A 22,426-nucleotide genomic window follows, 5' to 3' on the forward strand; every position below is an offset into this window, starting at 1 on the left:
ACTGACATTTCTCATCCGGTCACTAAGTCATACAACGGTTGTACTCTAGTTCTTCATGTACATACCCACCCTACCAAGTTGAAGGCCACGTTTGCACTCAGACTCAGCAACAGATTGTATATTGGTCATCCTAGCGTCATTAAGCTCAAAGAAGCTCCATCACCATGATGTTGGCTACCAGGAGTGGACATTTATTTGTTCTCTTATAAAACTGTATCTTAAAAGATTTCTGAGAGCTGTTTTTAGAGTAAAGAAGACCTGAGATTAAGGCTTACCTCTGACACATTGGTGGGTGATCTTGGGAAAGTAACTAAACTTTTCAGTGTTCTCTAAACAATTCTCTGGTTAAGTTGCAGAGAAGGTGTGGACCTACACTGGTAGAGTATTTGTATACCTGGAAATCACAAATACCGATAAAAATGAGATCACTGGCAGTATCTATCCCTATAACTGTCTAAGGGGAGGATGAGTTGCAGTAGAAGGAGGCCCCACACTGATGTATGATGAAGTCCCAGAATATTCTCCTTTCTTACTATTCTGTAAGCTCCTTGAGGGCAGGCTTTGAGCTTCATTTACCTTAGTGCACACGGAGTGTAACCCAGCATTGTGAGTCAGCTGTGTCCAAGCTAAAGATACGGTCTGGACTGTGTCTGGGGCCAGAAGACCCCTCATTTTCCTTTCTGCTCTCAGTGCAGACTGAGGACTCGGAGCCATTGCCTGTGGAACAAGATAAGGGCCCAGGAGCACTGGAAGAGGCAGGAGGGGATAGGAAGGGGTTGGTGGCAGCAGGAAAAGCACCCACTGCAATAGTGACTTCATTATCCCAATGCTGGTTGGGGAGTTGTGGAAAGGCCTCGGCAATGCACATCAGGAGAACTGGTCCCAACTTGGTTTGTGTTATGTTCCATGGGACTCAGTTTCACTCTTGTTATGTGTAGGGATAATACCTCAACTCTAGATCAAGGGAAAGATACTCAACAATCCTAGCTCTTGATTCCTTGATCTGTAAAATGAGAGTTGGATTAGATGGAAGGCTTTTGAAATTTCTGTCAACTCTAGATCTGTGATGAACTTGTCTAATTGTATTTCTTTAGCTTTGCAAAATGCTTTCTTCAAGTTTTATTCAATGGTACTTATTTGACCTCTGCCCACCTAAGGTCAGAGGTAAGCCTATGTGGTTCCCCCATCCACCTTTCATTTAAAAAAAAAAAAGCAGAGATAGCAGTCAGTAAATTTTAACCAAAAATTTTATATGGTAGGTAGGAGCAGCATGGTTCATAGTTGTCATCAACCATACAGTATTTCTCCATCATGAAAACTTAAAATAAATTAGAAACCTTGTGAAACAGCACTCACAGCACATCCAGGCTAGTGGGCACATGCCATGCAGTAATGGGGGAAAAGCCTTGCCATGCATGCGTCAGAGGGATTTACAAACACCATAGTCGGGGTTAAATTCACTGTCATTTGCACTCACCTATGGGTTGCAATTTTGACCTCTGTATGTGTTTGGGCAATTCGGTTCTTGGAGTGTGCACGTGCTTGGCTTTGTCATCGTTGCTCTTGTCATTGAGACTTACATTATATTTGGGTTGACCAAAGAACCCAAAGAGGTTTCATAAAAGTTTACAACAAATACACAGTAACATTTAATTTAACGGGTAGAGCAAGCAAAAACACCAGAGCTCAAGGAAACAAGCACCAGGACCGATCATAGTCAGATTATGTGTCCACATACACAATGGACTAAAGCTATAATACGAGGACATGTGACTGCTAGTTACTGGGACGCCGCATAACTGATGGGGACAAGTTCTACAAAGGTATTGGGTTGGTGGCAAGAGGATAATCCAGGAAAGTAGTTTTCAGTTCCAATTTTTAGCCCATCTAGTATTGTTATCATAGAAGATGACCCATGCTCTTCAAATACTAAGAGGTACAAGGAAAGGCTGAAGGTTAAAAAGGAAAGTAAAGGTAGCTTAGTGAGGACATCTGAGCAGGGTTCTTCAGATAAATCAGCACATTTCATGTTTTCTACCTCCTGGACTTGGTGCACATAATAAAGAAATAAAATGTATTTTGATACCAGAGTTTCCAAAAAAGAGGGTCTATACAAAGGCCCATATTTACAGGGCAGCTGAGATGGTTGACTGAAGGGGTCTGGAGATCAACTCTTCTCTCTTCTACCTTAGAAGAGACCCCAATGCTAAGGGGTAAGTTGGAAGTCAAGGTTGCTGGGGATGTATAAAGAGTTTTATTTCGAAAATAGAAAAATGGGATTCACTGAGAGAGAAAGAGTGATAAGGTATGTTCTACTGCTACTCCAAAAAGAGAAGATGGGGGAGAGAGAAGCTGTTTGGACAGTGTCTCTAAATTAACCCCATCCTTTGCAGCTGCCTTCACTCCAACCAGGCAGGTCAGCTTAAGGCCTCTTTAAAGGTTCCTGGCCTCTCTCAGCTGGCTTAGCAAAAGGGAACCCCAATTTCAGGAAGGATGTTCCAGATCTCCACTTCTCTCTCCCGTGTTGTGGGAGTAGGAGAGGAGAAAGAATCAACCCCAAAGATCCCACACCATTAAAGCAAAGGCCTAAACAGGCTGGATCATCCTGTCAGGCAGAGGTGAGGTGTAGCAGGGAAAAAGAAGTTAGACCCCCCCCCCCTCCGCCATGTCCCAGAACAAGGTCCAAAGGACATGCATGTATTAGCCCCTTCAGAGCAGCAAAAAGAAAGGGCTCTGAAGGCCCCAGCCATGAGCTTGATCATATAATCAAACGAGCTGAGGGGGACAAATGCTCTTTCACATGCTTATTTATCAAGAAGTCCCTGTGGCGATGAAATCCCACCTGTTGAGAATCCAAGCCAGACGTGTCACTATCATGGCTATAGAGTGTGATCATTAAACATCTGCAGATGGATGATTCATTCGCACGGACCATTTGTTACAGAGAATCCCTCTGCAAGGATCACATTGAGCTGAATAGAGAGAATTTGACGATATTACGCTCAAAACTATATATACACACTAGCTGTGAACATGGTACTAAAGGGTACTGGAAAAGTTGTCTCAGTTTGTCTCTCAGCTACAAGTGCCATTTGTAAAGAAAAAGCCTTGTAAATAAAAATTACCCCTGCACCAGGTCAGGGTGACACACAGTGTCACAAACATCGCAGGTGGGAACAAGAGATACTGAAATTAGTTTAGAGATGAGTTTTGTACAAGCTTGTTGTTTTATACAATCAAGAAAAAAAGAGATACAATTTGTATCAACAAACAAAAGGTCATTTCTGGATATTTGAGGTGTTGCTCTCAGCCGCTTGGATCCGGACATGCTGGGAGGATGTTGGGGATGTTGGGAGGAAGCTGGAAGGAGGTGGGAATGAAGTAGCGGAAGGTCAGAAATACAGATGTTGCTAGAAGGAAAGGCAGGGTAGAGGGGTGGGGCATGAGGCAGTGAATTTAAATGTTTTTCATCAATGCCTTTGGCCTTTTCAAGAATGATAGCTAATAGGATGAATTGGGTTTTACAGATCTTTTTATTGTTAGAGGTGCCCATGCTCAGTCAGCCAAAACTTCACGATTTTTAATTTCACAAATTCAAAGGTTTAGGCATGAAGGCAGTATCATCTTTCAGTTTTGTTGACTGGAGGCACCAGACTTATATTCATTGATCTTATATGAAATGGCATCAATGAGAAAAATATGACCATGTGAGTTATAACAGTAAGTTTTCATGGAATCATTAACAACCTCATTCCCATTGTTCCTGCACTTGAAGATTTGAAGTGGATCGATTTCATCACAATTCTGTGAAGCGGGAAGTGCAAGTTTCATCAGGTGAGGAAAATGAGGACCAGTTAAGTAAAGTGACCTGCCCATAGTCATGCAGTAAGTTGTCAGAATTGGGTCTAGACCCCAGCTCACATGCTTCTTTGATTGTTGGACAAAAAAGGTATTTTGTACATGAATGACATTCTGAGGGGTGGTTTATTTAGGGTGATAGATGGAATGGATACACAAATTTGGGAAAGGAATCAGAATTAGAACGGATTATCCTTCTCTGTAAATGGTGGGAGTGATATGTTCTGTTGCTCAGGACAGGGAGAGAGTACCAGAAAGCAGCACACAAAGCCTTTATCAAAACACCAGAAACAACCCTAACGGCAGCCTCACGATCCGTGTGTTTCACAGTAAGAAACATTTAGGCAGTGTCACACCTTCTCATGAAGAGACAAAAGACCTAGGTAAGGCCTTCTCAACTTTCATGAAAAAACTACAGTAGGAAGTCAGCAATTTCCAGCTCCCAAAGTCTAGAGCTGGCTTAAAATGATGAAAAATATATTAGATTCAAAAAAGGGCATCCATTCAGTGCAGCTTAAAAAAAAAAAAAAAACAAAACCCCAATGGATTTGCCTCTGCTGGAGGCTTTTCACTACAATGGATTCCACCCTGAGCAAAATACAAATTGCACAAGCCATGCCCCCCCCCCCCCCCCCATCCCAAGTAATGCATCTGAAAAATGTCACTAGGCAAATTGTACGCCTTTGGTGTGAGGACCTACGGTGAGAAGCTAAGCTACCTGATGGCAAGTCAGAGATGAAACATTTCTTCTCAAAGCTAGGTCGTTCCTGCCTGAAAAATATCCTACTTTGCATCTATATGAGAGTACCATGCCACAAGTGATTGGTTTTGTCGCCTAGTGACTAATATAAAAATTAGTTTTAACTGAGAGATCAGGCAGTGGAGAGGGATGAGCAAAAGACTGGGACCCGAAACAGAATCCAGTCTCGGCTCTGCTGCCACTTATAAACTGTGTGACTGTGAACAACTTAGGCCTCCTCTTGGGACCCCAGATGTCTCATACATAAAATGAAGGGGCTTACTATCCAGTAAGTAAGACCCCTTTTGTGGTCCGTGGACATTCAAATGTTCTGATTGTTCCTTCCAGCAATCACATTCCACGGTTGAAGGGCCATCCCAGCTCTCCAGTTGAGGAGTCTACAGTTCCTCACTTTTGTTTCCAGAGGGGTGAAGAACACAGAGCTGGCCAGCCAAATGAGGGCATGTTTGACAGTGAAGCTTTAATACTTCTTGGAAATGCCAATCATGTTGAATGTGAAGCTTTGTGCTGGAAGGCAGTTACCTACTAGGTCATGAGATTGTACCTGATTTTGACAGGAAGCCTTTGAAGGCCAGAACTCCATGGCATCCGTGTGGGACTCCAGGGAACAAAATTCGCTTCCATCAGCTCATCCGAAGAGGGATGCTGCAACTTGACCTCAGTTTTATCAAATGAAACCAGTGAAAGACTTTAATTGTTAAAGAAACGTCAATAAGCGTTGACATCTGAAAAAGTGCAAAGGGTAGAAACTGGTCTGTTCTGTCACTAAACACAGCAATCTTCCCCACTGCTGGTTAGCCCTTTCCAGTTTGATACTCTCTGCTAATGTGAGATACAACAAAGATGGCCCGGTCAGCCTCTCTACCTACATGGCTGAGTGTAGGTTCAGGATCATGCAGAGTTCATTTTCTAATACTGTGTGTGTATGTGTTTACATACATACATACATAGGTATATATGTTTATACACATGTAGCATAGACACCCCCCACACACACACACCGATATAGATGGGTATATCTATAACTCAATAGAAAATAGTATTTACATAGATTTATATCTATGTGTGTGCATATATGTGTATATATATATATATATATATATATATATTACATATATATGACACACATACATACACACACTTAATGCACCCCAGAAAATATACATTCAAACGTGCAACATAACTGCTGACAATAGATTTGCACTTACAGCATTCAAGGGTAAACTGGGATCCCATTTGTTTCATTAAGGATCTCTGATGGCCAACTATCCATGCAATAAGATATGCATTTCCTTTCATATAGTTTTTGAAATTCCTACTTTAAAACAACCCTAAAAAATTAAACCTATGTACAACACAATCTGATTTGGGTGCTCTTGCTTCTGCCTTTAGTATAGTATTGCCATACTTTTTCCAGTACCGAATCGGTGAGTAAGCATATATTATTAGTAATGAGATTCCTGGGAGGGTTTCTTCCACTTAGCCACCTTCCCTCATATCTTCTCTCCCCGGATTGCTCATTCCAGAAAGGGCCAAGAAGAATCATCCATTAGCGTCCTGAGCGCAACTTGGCCACAATTATGGCTGCCAGCTGCTGTGCATCAGTCAGGTGAGGGTTCTTCTCCATCACTGAGAGGACGATGCCCACCGGGAAGATGTTGCAGAGGTTCTTATAGGTCTGATACTGGTGTTCAGGGATCATGTGATGCTCCCTTGGCTGGCCACACACCCCAACCCAAGGATTCCTCCAGATCTGCTCCATCTTTTCAGGCATGCTCCTCACCATGACTGGCTCATAACAGGGTTGCATGAGGTTGGTGCTCAAAGGGTACGAGTGATAGCCGTAGGAGTCGGCAGCAGCAGGATAGGGCAGAGGGTCCCAGCTGGCATGTTGCTCCCGGCACAGGGGTGGCCGCCTCTGCCTCATTGGGTTGCCATCATAGAGGCGGGAATCAGAAACGCTGTCCATCCGTGTCATCACCAGTGCTCGGCCTGGTGGAGCTGTACCTGGGGGGTGGATGCCCTGAGGCACAGGGTAATCTCCGGGACAACTAGATCGAGCTCCAACTACTGGGTGGTGAGGCTGGGCATGCAACACTAATCGGGGTGCTGGATGTTTGTGGGGAACCTGTTTGGGTTCATCCGGACCATAACTGTGAACTCTTGTTAAGGCTTCATGGTAACCATGTGAAAAAGGCTGAAGATGGTTTTGTGAGCACGATCGGTTCACCTTCAAAGCATCTTCCTGACTAGCCTCTACTACACCCAAATACAAATCGCTGTACGAGGAATAAGGATCACTACTCGTATGGCTCATGTGTTTGTCATGGCAGGGGCTGGCATTGCGAGCGTACATGCTGCACGTGTGACGGTCTGGCTCAGCCCCATAGTAGTCTGCACCATGGCCACTGTTGATGCTTAGGTTGGAGAAGTCACTCATCAATGAGTAGTAGCCACGATCCCCCAAGGAGTCATACTTTGGATACTGCTCAGTGTAGCCAACAGAGGTGCCATGGCTATTAGTGACCAGGATGGGTGGGTATTGCATACTGGTTCTGTGTTCCAGGGAAGATTTCTGATGGGTGAACTGTGAGGAACCAGGCACTGGGCTGCTTGCAGAGCGGGTGTTCAGGGCACTTGCCGCATGGCTTTTGGAAGGAGGAAGTGTGGGGACACTCAATGCCGTCACCAGGGAGGGGGTGGAGTTGGTCTCAGACTTACGAATGATAGGCAGCCTCTCCTCGGTTTCCACAGCCACAGACCGGATGCTGGGATCTGACTGGCGTTTGGGAGCAACACGCTTCCCTTCAGAACTGGGTTCGCTCTTGGAAGCAGGCATGGGTGCCGCACTGCCACCCTTGGGCAATGCTCCCTCACTCATGGTTTTGATAGCTGACAGTTTGGCACTGATGCGGAGCTCATCTGCTACTGCCCGCTGTGGCTGGTTGGCACGCTCTGGGTGATAGTATTTACACTTGTGGCCATACGTGCATTTTTTACCTGAAAAACAATGGCTTGGAGTAAGATTCTCTCTACTAGATTGGAGCAATAAGCTAGGCCTTCCCCCAGAATTTTCAAAGGTGCAGACCATAGCATCAGAGTATTTGGAACTAGATGAGATCTTAGAGGTCATATGGTCTAATGCCCTGCCTGTACAATTAATGACAGTCACCCAGCCCTGCAGGAGCACCTTCATCATCAGTGATGGAGAGTTCATTGCCTCAAAGACCAGGGTCTACTCCATCATTTGGATAACTCTTGTTAGGAAATCCTACCATTCTCCGCCCCCCCCCGCCCCCCGCCACCCCCTCCCACACAATATCTCAACATTCCTCACGTCCATTCTTATCCTGAGGGGAAGATGAAATGTGTTTCCCTTCAACTCTTTCCCCATTGGAGTAAAACAAAAACTAAGTATCATCTCCCACAGCCTTGTGTATATCAGGAGATCTCAATCATGTGGCACAATGGAAAGTGCATCGATTTGGGGGTCAGAGGATCTGGATTCAAATCCTGACTGCTTCCTGTGTAGCTGTGGGAAACTCACTTTCTCTCTCTGCATTCTCATGTGTAAAATGGGGGTGGGGGCAGGGTTGGATTAGATGTTCCTTAGAGATCTAAAACTTTTAGCTAGCTTCCTACACCGGTGATTCGGGAGCTACTCTGAAGATAGGCCCCACACTGTAACCATATCCAATAAAGATTGAAATCATGTCCTTATACAGGCAAGCAAAGGGGAAGCACCATGATGTGGGGGGGAAACATTGGCTCTGACTTCAAAGGATTTGGATTCAAATTTTACCTCTGAAGCTTTCTACCTAGGTGGCCTTGGATAAAAAAATCATCTTATCTCCATAGACCTTGGTCTGTAAAATGAAGGGCTGGCCCTCTAAGGTCACCTCCAACCTTGAATCCTATGCATTTTGTATCACAAGAAGACCTTTAGAAGGTTAGATTTCAAAGGCCATAAAAAGTTGTTAAATGGAAAGCAGATTGGTATTTGGTAGAAGAGAAGATGACCACCAACCATGAATGATCATGTTTTTTGTCTTTGGCACTGTAAGGCTGTTATAAAATACTTCCTTCTCCCCAAGCTTGTGAAGCAGGCAGCATGAGAGTCGTTATTCAAATTTCACAGACAAAGATGGTGAGACATAGAGAGGGGATATAAGTTGCCCAGGATCATCTGGCCAGGATGGAAACTGGGGCCTTGGATTCTAAGTCCAAATGGCTCTTCACTGAGCTTGGGAGATGGATGGGAACAAGAAGTTAAGTTTTTGATTCTGTAGAAGAGATTTTATGTTAGGAAAGGGGCTGGACTTCCCTAACTCTTGAGTCAGTCTTTCTAACTCGGAGATTGTATGCCTGTATGACAGCCTAGCAATAGGCTAGTGGGTACTTCTCACCAAGAGTCAAATGTCAGGGCCAGGATAGAGTATTGGGCTCTCTCCTACATCTCCACAAGAAGACCCTCACGCCCACCATGGCAAGTACCACACAGGTGAGCATCAATCACCACATGGGTCATTTTTTTCTTAGGAACTCAAGGAATGACCTTATTCCCTTCTGCTCAGGGAACCACAACCTTCTCTTCTAAAGTCCTTACTTAACCAAAGTCTTGACTTAACACCGAGAACATTCTTTTGGAAAGGGGATGACACTAGAAGAGTCGTGAGTCCACCATTCTGCTTAAGGTCAAAAAAGGAAGCAGAGGCAGAATTTAATACAAGGACATCCAGAGACCACGATTAGTGGGAAGGATAGTGGAAGTGGGAGGCTGGAGCCTTGTCTTCTAAGCGCTGACTGCAACATCTACTAGCTGCACTGCCTGGGACAGATCATGATCCGGCTGATGGTCTCCATGAATTGTGGGGCCAAAAAAGCCCCGTCCCCCGCTACCACTCCTCCATAGTGATTTCTTTGACTCTCATGGATTAATTACCATCTCTATGATGATCATTCTTAGACTTAGTTATGCAGCCCTAACCTCTCTTCAACTGCCTTTCAAACATCTTGATGGACGATCAGTTGACACTTTAAACTCAGTATGTCCAAAATGAAGTCCCCGTCTTTTGTTTCATTTCGTATTATCTTTCCTCCAAACCCTCACTCCTCCTGTCTTCCCCATAGAGGGCAACACTATCTTCCCAGTCCCGCAGACTCACAACCCGGGAGGTCATCCTGGACTTCTCATTATCTCTTACCCATATCTAAAACTGTTGCCATGGCTAAAGTTTGACCTTTGTAACAGCTCTCAAATATTCCCTCTTCTCTCCTCTCACACTGATCTGATCCTGGTGCAGACCCTCCCAACCTCACACCTGGACTATTACAATAACTACTCGGGAGGAGAGGTGTCTTGCCTGCCTCAGTTCTCTCCCCACTCTAAGCCATTCTCCATTCACCAAATCACCAAAGTGATTTTCCTAAAGTACGGGAAAGATCATGTCATCCCCCATACTCAATAAACTCCAGTGATTCCCAATTGTCTCCAGGAGCAGATACAAAAAAACTTTGGCATTCAAAGCCCTTCATAATCCAGGCATCCCCTCCTGCCTTTTCAGTCTTCTCACACTTTGTTCCTCAACATGTACTCTTTGGTCCAGCAACCTCAGCCAGTTGGCTGGTCTACAAACCAGACTCTCCATCTCTCAACTCCAGACACTCTCTTTGGCTGCTCCCTGACTACTGACTTGCCTGGCTTTAAGACCTAACTAAAATTCCACCTCCTATAGGAAGTTTTCCCTATGGCCCCTTTATTCCAGTATCTTCCTTCTGTTCATTTTCTTCTATTTGTCCTTTTTAGTTTCTTTGTATATATTTGTTTGCATGTTAACTCTCCCATTAGATTGTAAGTCCCTGTCTTTTGTTTCTTTTTGTATCTCCAGTACTTAGAACAGCACTTGGCACATAGTAAGCAATTAAGAAATGTTCATTGGCTGATTGATCGATGGTCCTCTCTAAGCTTAAAGAAGCTAGGTCTTAGGGCCAGCTAGGTGGCGCAGTGATAGAGCACCAGCCCTGAAGTCAGGAGGACCTGAGTTCAAATTTGACCTTAAACACTATGTGACTCTGGGCAAGTCAATTAACTCCAACTGCCTGAGCAAAAACAAAAGAAGAAGAAGAAGAAGAAGAAGAAGAAGAAGAAGAAGAAGAAGAAGAAGAAGAAGAAGCTAGTCCGTAAATGACAGCCATCCAATCTATCCCTGGGCCTTAATTTAAAGCTCCTCCAACTTGGAGGGACCTATCTGAGCCTTCTAGGTGCCAGTTACTTGCATACTGCATTGAGGCATCAGAGGTACATTTTACCAAAGTTGCCCTTAGTAAGGGAGTCACTCTATAACTCTCCTATAGATCCTAAATCTAGAGCTTATAAAAGAGAACCTCTGAGACCATTTAACAAATGGAACAACTGAGTCCTAGATAAGTTAAACAATTTGGTCAAGGTCACACATAAGACCCTAGATCTAGAGTGGGAAGGGATCTTACAGGCAGTCGAATCTAAGTCTAGATTTTATAGATGGGGAAACTGAGACTCAGAAAGGATCAATGACCCTCCCAAAGTCACAGTCACGCCAGGATTAGAAGTCAAATCCTCGACTTTTAATCTGTGCTCTTCCCCATTTCAGCTGGTTTAGGGAACAGGTCTACCAACAAGTATTAGCAAATACTCTACAACTAATAGTATTAGAGGGTTGCCAAGGCACTGAAAGTTAAGTGAGATGTGTAGCATCATGGTGGCCTTGGGTCTCACGGGAGAAACTTGAACCTGAGCATGCCGACCTCCAAGGCTGGTCAATAGGTCATCACCCTCTCTTGGAATATCAATAATAATCAAAAGGAGGAAAACATCCACAGAATTATTCACCAATGACTTCATCTCGCTATGCCTCAATTCCCTCGGGTGTCATATGAAGACAATCACCCTTGTACTGCCTACTTCAAAGGGACATTTTGAGAAAAGTTACTCAAAAGACCAAAAGCAGCAGAGAAACATGAGTTCTTGTTATTCTTAATTATCATCAAAGCAACAATTGTTTTCATAATGATATCAAAATGAATAAAAACGCCAAATTCAAAAGCAGTCACTGATCACATATCTCTTGGAGTCTCAGTATGCTCATCTCTAAAACTGAGATAATGATACTACATCAAATCCCTTCCCAGGGGATTTATTAGGGAAATTCGTGGTAGACCACAAAGGGTTAAAATCATAGGAACTCTAGTATGAATAGGATTCTTTGGCAGATAACTTAGTTCTCCAGTTGAGTACCCACCATAAGGGCATGGCTGCTTCTTATGCTCAGGAATCACAGGTTTCTTTCTTAAGAAATTTTCCAGACTTGGACCATGACGCCCTAAGGGGTCATCCGGAGGCATAAACCTGGAAGATAGTGTGATAAATTAATTATTTCTCTCATATTTAATAACTACTTAATGAATCAGGATCAAGCATTTTCCTCTTTTCTACTTCCTCATCCAGAAACTAATCTGCATGGGAAATCTCTCTGAGAGATTTACCCAAAACAAGATCTAATGAGAAAGTTAAAAAAATTCTAAGTTTGAACAATGGGTGTATGAGCAGGAGCTCATTGTGTTTGCCAGACAGGTATAGGAAAATGTGGATACTGTCTTTTGTCTTAACAAATGATATGGAAATTGATGATCTCTTTGACCAAGATTTGAATAATCTAAGTCATGACCCCTAGGACAGCCCACTTCCCATTGTGTTAACCAATCAGAGTTGATTGCCACCCTCACGTACCAAATGAAGGTAAGATTAAAAACCAAAGTAGGAACACCTACTCTTTGAAAGGCATAAAAATTGTTCCTCACTTCCATGAGGAATCTTTGGTCTAAGAGAAACAGCCAAATGGCCCTCGTCCCTTTATTAATAACATGCTTGATTAAATTATTAAATTATCTGGAAACGATGTCTCTTGAACCTTTTAAATTGTCATAACGGAAAGGTGTGAATGCATTCCTTGTGATGACTGGGGCTCAAAAATTCTCCGAGTTCAGAGAACCCATAAACTCTAGAGTGCAAAGCCTGCTTGTTTTACTCTACTTTTTCAACAAGGCTAATATGAAAATGTGTTTTGCATGACTTCACCTGTATAATTGATATCATATTACTTGCTTTCTCTTTGGGTCAGGATGGGGCTGGCGGGAAGGAGAGAATTTGGAACTCAAAATATTTAAAACTGAAATGTTAAGAAATTTTTTAAAATTTTAAAACAGAGTTGTCTGGGGTCCCCAGGCCCAGAACTTACTTGTCATTGACAAAAGAAAACATCAGTAGTCTCTCTTCGATGAATTTCTTCCACTCAGGCTTCTCATTCTGAAGATCCCGGTAGTTATCGTTGGACACAATGATGCCATCAGAGTCAAAAGCCAACTTGACGATGAAACGGTCATCATAGCAGACGACTCTCCTGCCTTGTACTCTTCGAGATGGAGTAAAGACAAGAATCTTTTCTTTCTCCAGTTTACGTAAGATATCTTGATCTGCAAAACCAGTTAGATGCTATAAGGTGTCCGGAACAGAAATCTAAGACTGTTATATTGTGTACATGGTTAAGAATATCTCTTACTGCTATCTTTTGTTTTGAGAATATCTCCATTTGCAAATAGATTCCCTTTCCCCTTTCCTTCCCAGGGAGCTGTTCCCTGATAATAGAAAAGAATTTTGGCACAATCAATCAGTTCATCAGTGAGACAGTCCATAGTTCTGGAGTGTTTTCTAAGTCACGATCCATATATAGGAATGAATGGAGAGATGGGAGTGAAAACACCAGTGTGCAAATTCTAGCACCACCACTGCTTAGCAGTCAGTCTGCAGAAGGTCACAGAATTTCTCCCCATAAGGGCAATCCAGATCCCCCTTTATAAATGGGAAGGTCAGTCCTTTCCAGTCCACCCTCTCCTTGGACATTTGGACACCTCTGGGAGGGGAGGCAGCAAAGGGTGATCTTCCCTTTTTCCAGGGGAGGAGATGGCCAGACAGAGGGTGTGCCAGCTCTGCAAAGGCAGGTCTCGAGGTTCCTGAGCCAATGCTTATTTCACTCCCCTGGGTTGCCTAGTAACTGAAGAACAGGCTATTGAAAAAGCAAGCTTGAGAGGAGGTGCAGGAACAGGGATGGAGTGAGTCAAGACCCCTTCAGAACAAAGCCCTTGGTGTATAAACATATTGTTCACTCAGGAGGCTGATCAAACACAGCACGTGTCAGTGAGAGTGGGGAGCTCCTTCCTACACTGAGAAGGACCAGTCAGTGGTTATTGGTGAACTTGTGCTACTCCTAATGTAGAATCTCCTCTCCCACCCAATAAATACAATAAAATACCCCAAAAATTACGACTATATGTGATCCGAGGGAAGAGCTGAGAAAATGTATCTTCCTCTTCTCTTTCCAGAGGTGGGGGCATATGGGTGCGGAATACAGTGTATACTGTCAGCCTCAGGTAATGTGTGGATTAGTTTTGTAATCTTGCTTTTACTTTTCTTTTTACTCTTCATTCCGAGGATAAAGAAGAGATAAGACCAAAAACATCAATGCAAATGAAAAAATACAAGACTTTTCTCCAAAGCATCCTCAAAATGTAGCCTATCACTGACTTTCGGAAGACCAAGGCAGGGGGACCTCAAAACAAATCTGCCATACAAGGAACAGAGTCACTAAGCAAGAAGCTTAGTTTGGAGGAGTTTTAGTTACAAAACCTCATGGAGTTATCTGGTATGTCAGAGATGGGCTGTAATCTGCATTGTGGAGGGAGTCCCCACAGTAAAGGAATAATGAGTCACTGAACTATCAAAGTAATATGTGGTGGTGGCAAGATTAGTCCAGAGATCTGCGTTCAAATGATGCCTATGCCTCCCCCTCTATGAACCCATCTGTTGTGACAGATGATAGCCCTTGAAGCACCAAAGGGGCCCAGGGATGGTGTTTGGGGGAAGATGAAGTATTTTTGTAAATGAGAAAGCACCAAAGAGAAGGGATCTAGGGTTAGCAGCAAATTACTTGCCATCACGGGCTAAAACCACTTCGAGCAGCTTTGCCCGTTCCCACCGTGGGAGTCATGCTCTTTCTCCCCAAACGCCTGTCTTTGGCTAGCAGAAGAGCTGCCAAGATCTCCCACCCCTCTCCTCTGCCTGCTGGGAAGCAGGTTCTTCAAATACTACACACATGAACTTACATGTGGGCTACATTGGGCAGCAAGAAGACTCCTGCCCTGGGAGACAGGAACCCTGGGTTCAAGTCCTAGCTCTATCACTTATTAAGTTTTTGCTGCCAAATCTTTTCCTGTCCCTGGGCCTCAGTTTCCTCTCCTGGAGAACAAAGGGACTAGATGATCTCTAAGGTGTGTGTTTTCTTTTTGAAGGTTCTGAAAGTTTCTGTTCTCAGGGCCTTCCCAGCTCTTACATTTCATGTCCCAAGGGCCCTCCCAGCTCTGATATTACATGTTCTAAGGTCCTAGCCAGCTCTGACGTTCTATGGTTACAAATACAATGAAAGCAGAACTTTTCCATTCATCTTTAGACTTCATTTAAAATGTCATGTTTCTAGTGCTGTGTTTTAGTAAGATTTCCAGGGGACTAAAGAAGAAACTATAGTGAACAATGACTGGCATAGTCAGCTTCCTGAGCAAGAGTAGCTAGCTGCTACAACCCTCCTGAAGAAATGCTTCTGAACGTCAACATACTGGAAAAGCCAGGAGAAAACATGACTATAGTAGAGTTAATAAATTATCTGCACATGAGCCCCTTGCTATAATTCCGTGGATCAAGGGCAAAGGCAATAGGACCCTCATCCCTATTTCCTCCTGGACTGCAGCTGCAGTCATTCCTCAAGATTTCTAAGCAGCCTTGGCTTAGGCTTCCCAAGGGGCTGTGTCCACCAGCTGCTGCAGAGGTCACTAACTCAAGCCTCAACATTCTCTCCTCAGACCGAAAACAAGCCCAGCCCAAAGAGTCAGAGAATGTAAAATAGTGCTTGATGGCATCTTAGAACAGAGAAAAGTTTAGAACAGAACTGGGAGGGCCTTAGAACACAGGACATAGAAGGATAGAGCTAGACAGAGCCAGAGAACAGAGAATGTCAGAATGTCAGAAGCTGAGAATAAAGACTATCAGAGCCGGGAGGCACCCTAGCACATAGAATATCAGACCTAAGAGAGGCACCTCAGAACAAGGTTAGAAAGTTAAAAGTGTAAGGGATTCTAAAAGACTGTCTAGTCGAATCCTCTTATTTAACAGAGGAGGAAATTGAGGTTCAGAGAGGGGGAGTGATTTGCCCAGTCACAGAGCTAGTTGGTGGCAAAACATTTAGTTGGGATCACAAATGGAGCTAGAAGGGACCTTGAGCTATCTGGCGGAAACCTGCCCATATCCCTCCCATCCCCTTCCCATCCTGGTCCTTTGTGATTTTACCAAAGAGGAAACTGAGGTTGGGGGAGGTGAAGTGATTTGCCCAGTAGGCCATTCTGATGGTAGGTATTTCAGGAGCAATCCGAACCAACGCCTTTGGGCTTTCCAGGATACAGGGCCACTCCTCCTTCCATTATGACATATTGGGAAGAACCCTAGGTCAAGAGTCAGGAAGTCTGGGCTCAAGTTGGGTTCTTCTACTGTCTATTACTAGGTCAACTCCTTGAACCTTTTCTTCTGTTAAATATGGATAATCATACTTGAACTTCCCCCCTTGGAGGGGGTGTTATAACTGTCCAAAGGGGTATAGAAATGGCAAAATCCATTTGCTGTCTGGCTTTAACTAGCTTTTCCCTTCCCCTCTAAGTCTCAATATCCCTATCTGTAAAATAGGTAGAATAATACTTAACCTACCTCACTGAGCTGTAGACAGAGAATAGATATGAAGATGTGCAGGCAGGAGAGTCATGTGAGCTTTCCTTCCCAGCAGGCTCTTTGCTCAAGCCAGCACCCTTGCTCTTTTAGGTCCTGGAGCCTGGGGGGAGGGTGCGGAGCAGACTGGCCAATTTTCCCCACACATATTCGCTGCCAACAAGGCAAGCTCAGCCATAAGCTGGGAACAAATGTCTTTTAGATGCATTACCTGTAATTGGTGCATCAGGGCGAGACTGCTCCTTCCGCCATGCAGGTACGAACACTGTAATATCTTTATGGCCTTTCTCCAGAAACCAGTCGACAGCTAATTGTATTCCCCTGCAGGAGAAGCCTTCTTTGTTCCCATGGCTGAAAGAATATGGGAAGTAATAGGGGAGAGCAAAGACAGCAATTTGCAAATGGATACACAGATCTCAGTCTTTCTTACTTACAAAGGCTTAGCCCAGCTAGAGTTCTCAGTCTGGGAAAGCAAACCGCAAGGGGAGGAAGGCAGGGAGGAGAAGGAGAACTTGGCTTTATTTTGTTTTTAATTAAATCCAACATATCTTCAATTAATTGGTGTATTTCTTTGTTACTTTTGGTTACAAAACCCTTTTTCCTCCATTATCTCCATGGATCTTTCTAATAGCCCTGTGAGTTAAGTAGGCCAGGAATTGTCCTATTGGTCAAAATACAGACCACACTTCTAAAACTGTCTATTTTTGTAAAAGGGTAAAAGAATATATATAACATCTATTATATCTGTTCCATATAATAGATATTCTATACTATATATAGTATATATATAATACATCATATATTTTTTTTTGTTATAATAATTTTTTATTGCCAGAACCCATGCCAGGGTAGTTTTTTTACAGCATTATCCCTTGCACTCACTTCTGTTCCGATTTTTCCCCTCTCTCCCTCCACCCCCACCCCCAGATGGCAAGCAGTCCTATATATGTTGAATATGTCCTAGATACAATATCTGTGTGCAGAACCAAACAATTCTCTTGTTGCTCAGGGAGAATTGGATTCAGAAGGTAGAAATAACCCGGGAAGAAAAACCAAAATGCAAACAGTTTACATTCATTTCCCAGTGTTCTTTCTTTGGGTGTAGCTGCTTCTGTCCCTCATTGATCAATGGAAACTGAATTAGGTCTCTTTGTCAAAGAAATCCACTTCCATCAGAATACATCTTCATACAGTATCGTTGTTGATCAAATATTTTAGATATAATATTTATTCAACATATATTTGAAATATTTTATATTCTATATACATGTTATATGTTATGCATTGTTGTATAAAAATATATGTAAAGGAAGGGGACTAGACCAGTGATTTCATCAAGATAGGGAATTTCTGGAGAAGGAAATGCCTTTACCTATTCAGGCTGGTACCTTGTGACTTGTCCCAGATTATACAGCCAGGGTGTATCAGAAGCAGAAACAGGGGTTCCTCATTTTGAAGCCAGCTCTCCATTCACTAATGAAAAATAACTCTCCAGATAGACTATGTTAAGGGTTTACAAGAGCCTTATATGCAGGGAAAGTGGAGTTTATAGGATCAATTAGGTATTGTATTGATGGAACAAGTGGGGCTGGGTTCAATCAACAAACATTTATTAGGCACCTACTACATACCAGTCTCAGGTCTTCATATTCCACTTTTGGCACTTTGCCATTAACTACCAGGTCTACAATTTTCTGTGTAAGTGGAAACTGCCAACAGTTGGCTTGGATCTAAAGAATACTAACAGGTCAGGCTGGCAGGTGCTATCTCCATAGAGGGAGAACCGGTGAGAATTCTTCATAAATACTCATGTCGTTTATACAATACCCGAGGAAATGTAAAATGTTAATTACCCAGCTAGTCGGGAGAATGAGCACCATGACACAATTTAATAGTTAGAAAGAAAATCGGAGAATGAAAAACTTAAGAGATAGATTAGAAAAGGACTGAATTTGTTGCCATCTTAAAAACCATAGGTGGTGGAAGAAGGGGGAATCCATGTCATACATGTGAGTCTTGGCCATGGAAATCTGGGTTCAAGTCCTGGATCTGCATCGACTTGTTCCATGACCTTGAGCACATGTCATTTTCTCTCTTTGGACCTCAGTTTCTTCATCTAGAAAATGAAAGGCTTGGGCTTAGACTGAAGGTCCAAAGACTCTCAGATCTCTTTTGTCTCAAAGAATTTGTGAGTATCATACACACACACACACACACACACACACACACACGCACGCACGCACACACACACACACACACACACATCACACTTAATTGACTGGGATGGTGCATGTGAACAAATTCCCTTATAGTGTCACATGTAGAGCAGCCTTCCAGGAAGTGACAAAGCTTCTTCAATACTGGGATCACAGATTTGTCCTGGATTCATCGATTATCAAGCTACAAGAGAACTACACTAACATGGCAGATAGTTTAGAATGCCAAGGGACCTTAGAGAAGACAACAGAAGGCCATCCATTCATCGATGGCAAAACTTTGTTAAAAACATTTTTGTTCATCTTTCCAAGCACATGCTGCTTATGGTTCAGATTCCTCAGTGAAAGAGGTTAGAAGAAATGGAAAGAACTCAGGTGAGGCATCAGAGCACTAGCTTTTTGTTTCAGCCATATCACTGCTGACTTTGGTCCTGCAATCTTCTCTGATGGAAAATGAAAGGTGTGGGCTGGTTGGTCTCGAAGGCTCTTTCTAGCTTTCTGACATTTGACATTCTAAGGTCCCTTCTGTCTCTAATTCTTTGAATTCTAAATACCCTTCTAAGATCTAGAGAGTTATATTCTCAGGGCTCTTCCTGGCTCTAACATTCTGCATTCTAAGGCCCCTCTCTGGGAGGTCAAAAGAATTGCGCAAGATGATTGTGGCACCAATGAAGTTTTACATCAAGTTAGATAGAGCATGCTGGGAGCAGTTTATGGAGGGTTTTACACATACCAAGTAGAGCGGTCTGGAAGAGATCTACTCAGAATAATAACAATTCCCATTAATGCTTATGGAGCACTTTTTTTTCCCTCTCCCCTATCCTGTGAAATATGAGGGTCAGAGTGTCAGGGAAATTAAGAAGATTCCCCAAAGTCAACCTAGGAAGAGCCAGAGCCTGAAATCGACCCTGGATCTCTGAACTCTAGTTCAATGGTTTTTTTCAACATCCCACTGGCAATGGGGATACCTCCTGGTAGCCTGCTGATCAAAAAGGTAAGTCGTGGGGCATAGGACGATAGCATGAAAGAAGTGTCTGGTGTACAGGACGGATCAGAGGCAGACCAAAGACCACTGAGTCACCTGTGGTGCCATATGCTTATGGTAATTTCAGAATGCCCGAAAAAAAAAATTGGCAACAATTTTCTAGGAGAAAGAATTTAGAAGAGAGGCAGCAGAAGCATGAGAGATTTAGATTCTGACAACCTGCCAACATGAACCTGTATCAGTGACATAGATGGCACCACGAAGGAGTTCCCATTGTTACCGTGCTTTCTAGCAAACCAAGTGTTCTAGCCCGCTCATGTGTTCACTGACCCAGAAAGATCACATGCCCATCCCATAACCTATCTAGACTTTACTTTTCTATAAAGTTAGAGGATCTTAAGCTTGAAATCATGCAAGACTAAGTGTTATCCCTTCCTTTTAGAGTGAGAAACTGTGGCACAGAGTAAGAGGTATCTTGGCTAAGGACCCACAGGTGACAAGTAGCAGGGTTGGGACTCAAATACAGGACTCCTAACTCCACCCCCTCGGGTATACTTTCCATGTAGCATGGCTTTTTCCTGATCAGACTGTGAGCTTCTTGTAAAAACAAGAACTATCTTTTGCCTCTTTTTAAAATCTCCAGCACTTGGCACAGTGCCTCGCACATCATGAGTGCTTAACGAGATTTCTTTATCCTGGATTGCTGTCGGAGAAGAAAATAAATGTTAGCATTACCTCATGGCCACGTTACTTCCGTCTATCACCACAGGTCTCAGGTTCTCGATGTTGTCTGGGATCTCACCTTCCAGGGACAGCTCCGGGCTAGTCACATCCCTGGCTGTGTGGCCGTGTTCTGGCCCTCCGGTTTTTTGACCCTCTTCCTCGCTTTTGTTCCCTAGCCTCACAAGTTCGGCCAATATGTCATTGATGAGGGCATCTGGACCCAGTTTGCTCAGAACAGTCTGAATCTGCTCCCCAGCATACCCAAGTTTTAAAGCAAAGTCCATTTTGGCCTGGTACTCCTTGTCCACAGAGGGCTGCTTGTCTTCTTCGAGTTTTGGGTCCTGCAGAGTGCTGCTCTGAGAGAAGCTGGGTTGGTCCAGACAAGGGGAGCGGCAGAGCTGTGGATGGGGCTTGGGAGGTGGTCCTTGTTCTTGCCATTGGGAATGGCTGGGATTTCGCAAGCCCAGCTGCTCTGGCTCACTCTCAGAGCTGGTCCAGTCATCAGAGTCAATGCTACAGTCCTCAGTAGTTCCCTGCTGAGGGTTCTTCCCTTCTTTGGAAGGTCTCTTCTTCATTCTTAGCATCTTCACCAGGAACCAGACCGTCATCCCGTTCAGCTGCCAGCCAGGGGTACCGATTCCTCCTTTTCACTCCCCAAAATGTTTTGGCTTCACAGCCGAGGTCATTCTCTAGGTTGAATACTTGGACGGTATGGATAGGGATTTGTCGTTCCAACGCAGTCTGTTTGAGCGTACACAGATCCCACAAAAGGTTCCTACAAACTAACACATATATGCAACAATTAACTTGAGATACATTCTGGGAAAAGGTCTGGAATGCAGAGACTTACTTCTAAGATATTATATTTCCTATGACTCTCGATTTCTAAGTTTAAACTGTCTGGAATCATCCTTAAAGTAAAATAAAATATACAAATCTCTACGTTACCTTATTCCCCAATAACCCTAGACACAAAAAATTTCAGTAGTGGCTGAATGATGCCGAGTTTCTGCCCACAAAGTAAATTCGGACTTGAAGTTAAGTGTCTGTCGTAACAACTTTAGGAATGGGAAACGTGGTATCTCAAGTCCAAGCAGGAACGGATTTCTGGAAAATCTACCTTCTTTTCTACTCGTTTCTGTATCTACTCTTTCTAGTTAAGACTAGACCTAGAGTTCAAAAGGTTACAACCTTCTTTCTACATTTCCTCTAGAGAGAGTTTCATTTGGGAAGATGGACAAGTCAATAAAAAAATCGCTCCCATGTGAAATAGTCTGTCAATAAATAAAGAGGGCAATTCCAGACAAGACAGAGCATCCATCTTATTTGGGTGGGGCTTATTTGTTTAAATTGTTCAGTTAAAGGAGAAAACAAAATATATAAAGCAAAATCTTGACCAAAATATAAATTGGGAGAGATATCAAAACAAGTGGATAATAATTCATGAGCCTTCTGAGGCCTTATGAGAATTCATGAGCTTCTTCATGTCCCACCAGTGCCAGTCAAAAACATTTGACTCTTTTTCTCTCACAACTTGTTATGATAGAATAAGCATGTTAAGTGGCAAAAGAACTACCTCTTGTATTACAAAAATGAAAAACTTTTCTTAAAAAAAATGGCCACGAGGGGCAGCTAGATGGGGCTGCAGTAGACAGAGCACCAGCCTTGAAGTCAGGAGGAACTGAGTTCAAATCCGACCTCAGATACTTAATAATTCCTAGCTGCCTGATCCCGGGCAAGTCACAACCCCAATTGCCTCACCCAAAAGAAAACAACGCTCATGAGTCAATACCAACAACTTCAAGTTGTAGAAATTTAAATAAGACACAATACTGGTTTTACTGTTGCATTTGAAAAATACGTGAGCACTCATGGGATATCCTCAAACATTCATGTCAATGAGTCTAAGCTGGAGATCACTCAAATACAAAAACTTTCAGAGTTGGAAGGGACTTCAGAGCCCAAACTGGTAGAGCTGCAAAGGGTCCTAAAATCTAGAATGTCAGAGTTGGGAAAAACAAAAAACA

The 22,426-nt window shown here is 43.3% G+C and overlaps 1 protein-coding gene across 1 annotated transcript; it reads right to left on the minus strand.

Moving 5' to 3' along the window:
• Nucleotides 1-5,710: 5,710 nt before the first annotated feature.
• ZC3H12B (zinc finger CCCH-type containing 12B) lies at nucleotides 5,711-21,227 on the minus strand. Its single transcript, XM_003774715.4, has 5 exons — nucleotides 20,412-21,227; nucleotides 16,687-16,826; nucleotides 12,892-13,126; nucleotides 11,896-12,002; nucleotides 5,711-7,618 (listed from the first exon to the last, which is right to left on the minus strand). Exons 1-5 carry the CDS (start codon nucleotides 21,005-21,007, stop codon nucleotides 6,168-6,170), a joined length of 2,529 nt encoding a protein of 842 aa, XP_003774763.3. The 5' UTR covers nucleotides 21,008-21,227; the 3' UTR covers nucleotides 5,711-6,167.
• Nucleotides 21,228-22,426: the final 1,199 nt, after the last annotated feature.

Source organism: Sarcophilus harrisii, chromosome X (assembly GCF_902635505.1).
Source record: "Sarcophilus harrisii chromosome X, mSarHar1.11, whole genome shotgun sequence".
In the NCBI taxonomy this organism is placed as follows: domain Eukaryota; kingdom Metazoa; phylum Chordata; class Mammalia; order Dasyuromorphia; family Dasyuridae; genus Sarcophilus; species Sarcophilus harrisii.

Bases quoted from the DNA above. Each gene is read 5' to 3' on its own strand.
- ZC3H12B (XM_003774715.4), bottom strand. From the start codon at position 21,007: ATGACGGTCTGGTTCCTGGTGAAGATGCTAAGAATGAAGAAGAGACCT. The intron at 16,827-20,411 runs GTAATGCTAACA...ATATTCTTTCAG, and splicing joins GGAAGTAACGTGGCCATGAG to CCATGGGAACAAAGAAGGCT. The intron at 12,003-12,891 runs GTAAGTTCTGGG...ACTATCTTCCAG, and splicing joins TTTTCTTTTGTCAATGACAA to GTTTATGCCTCCGGATGACC.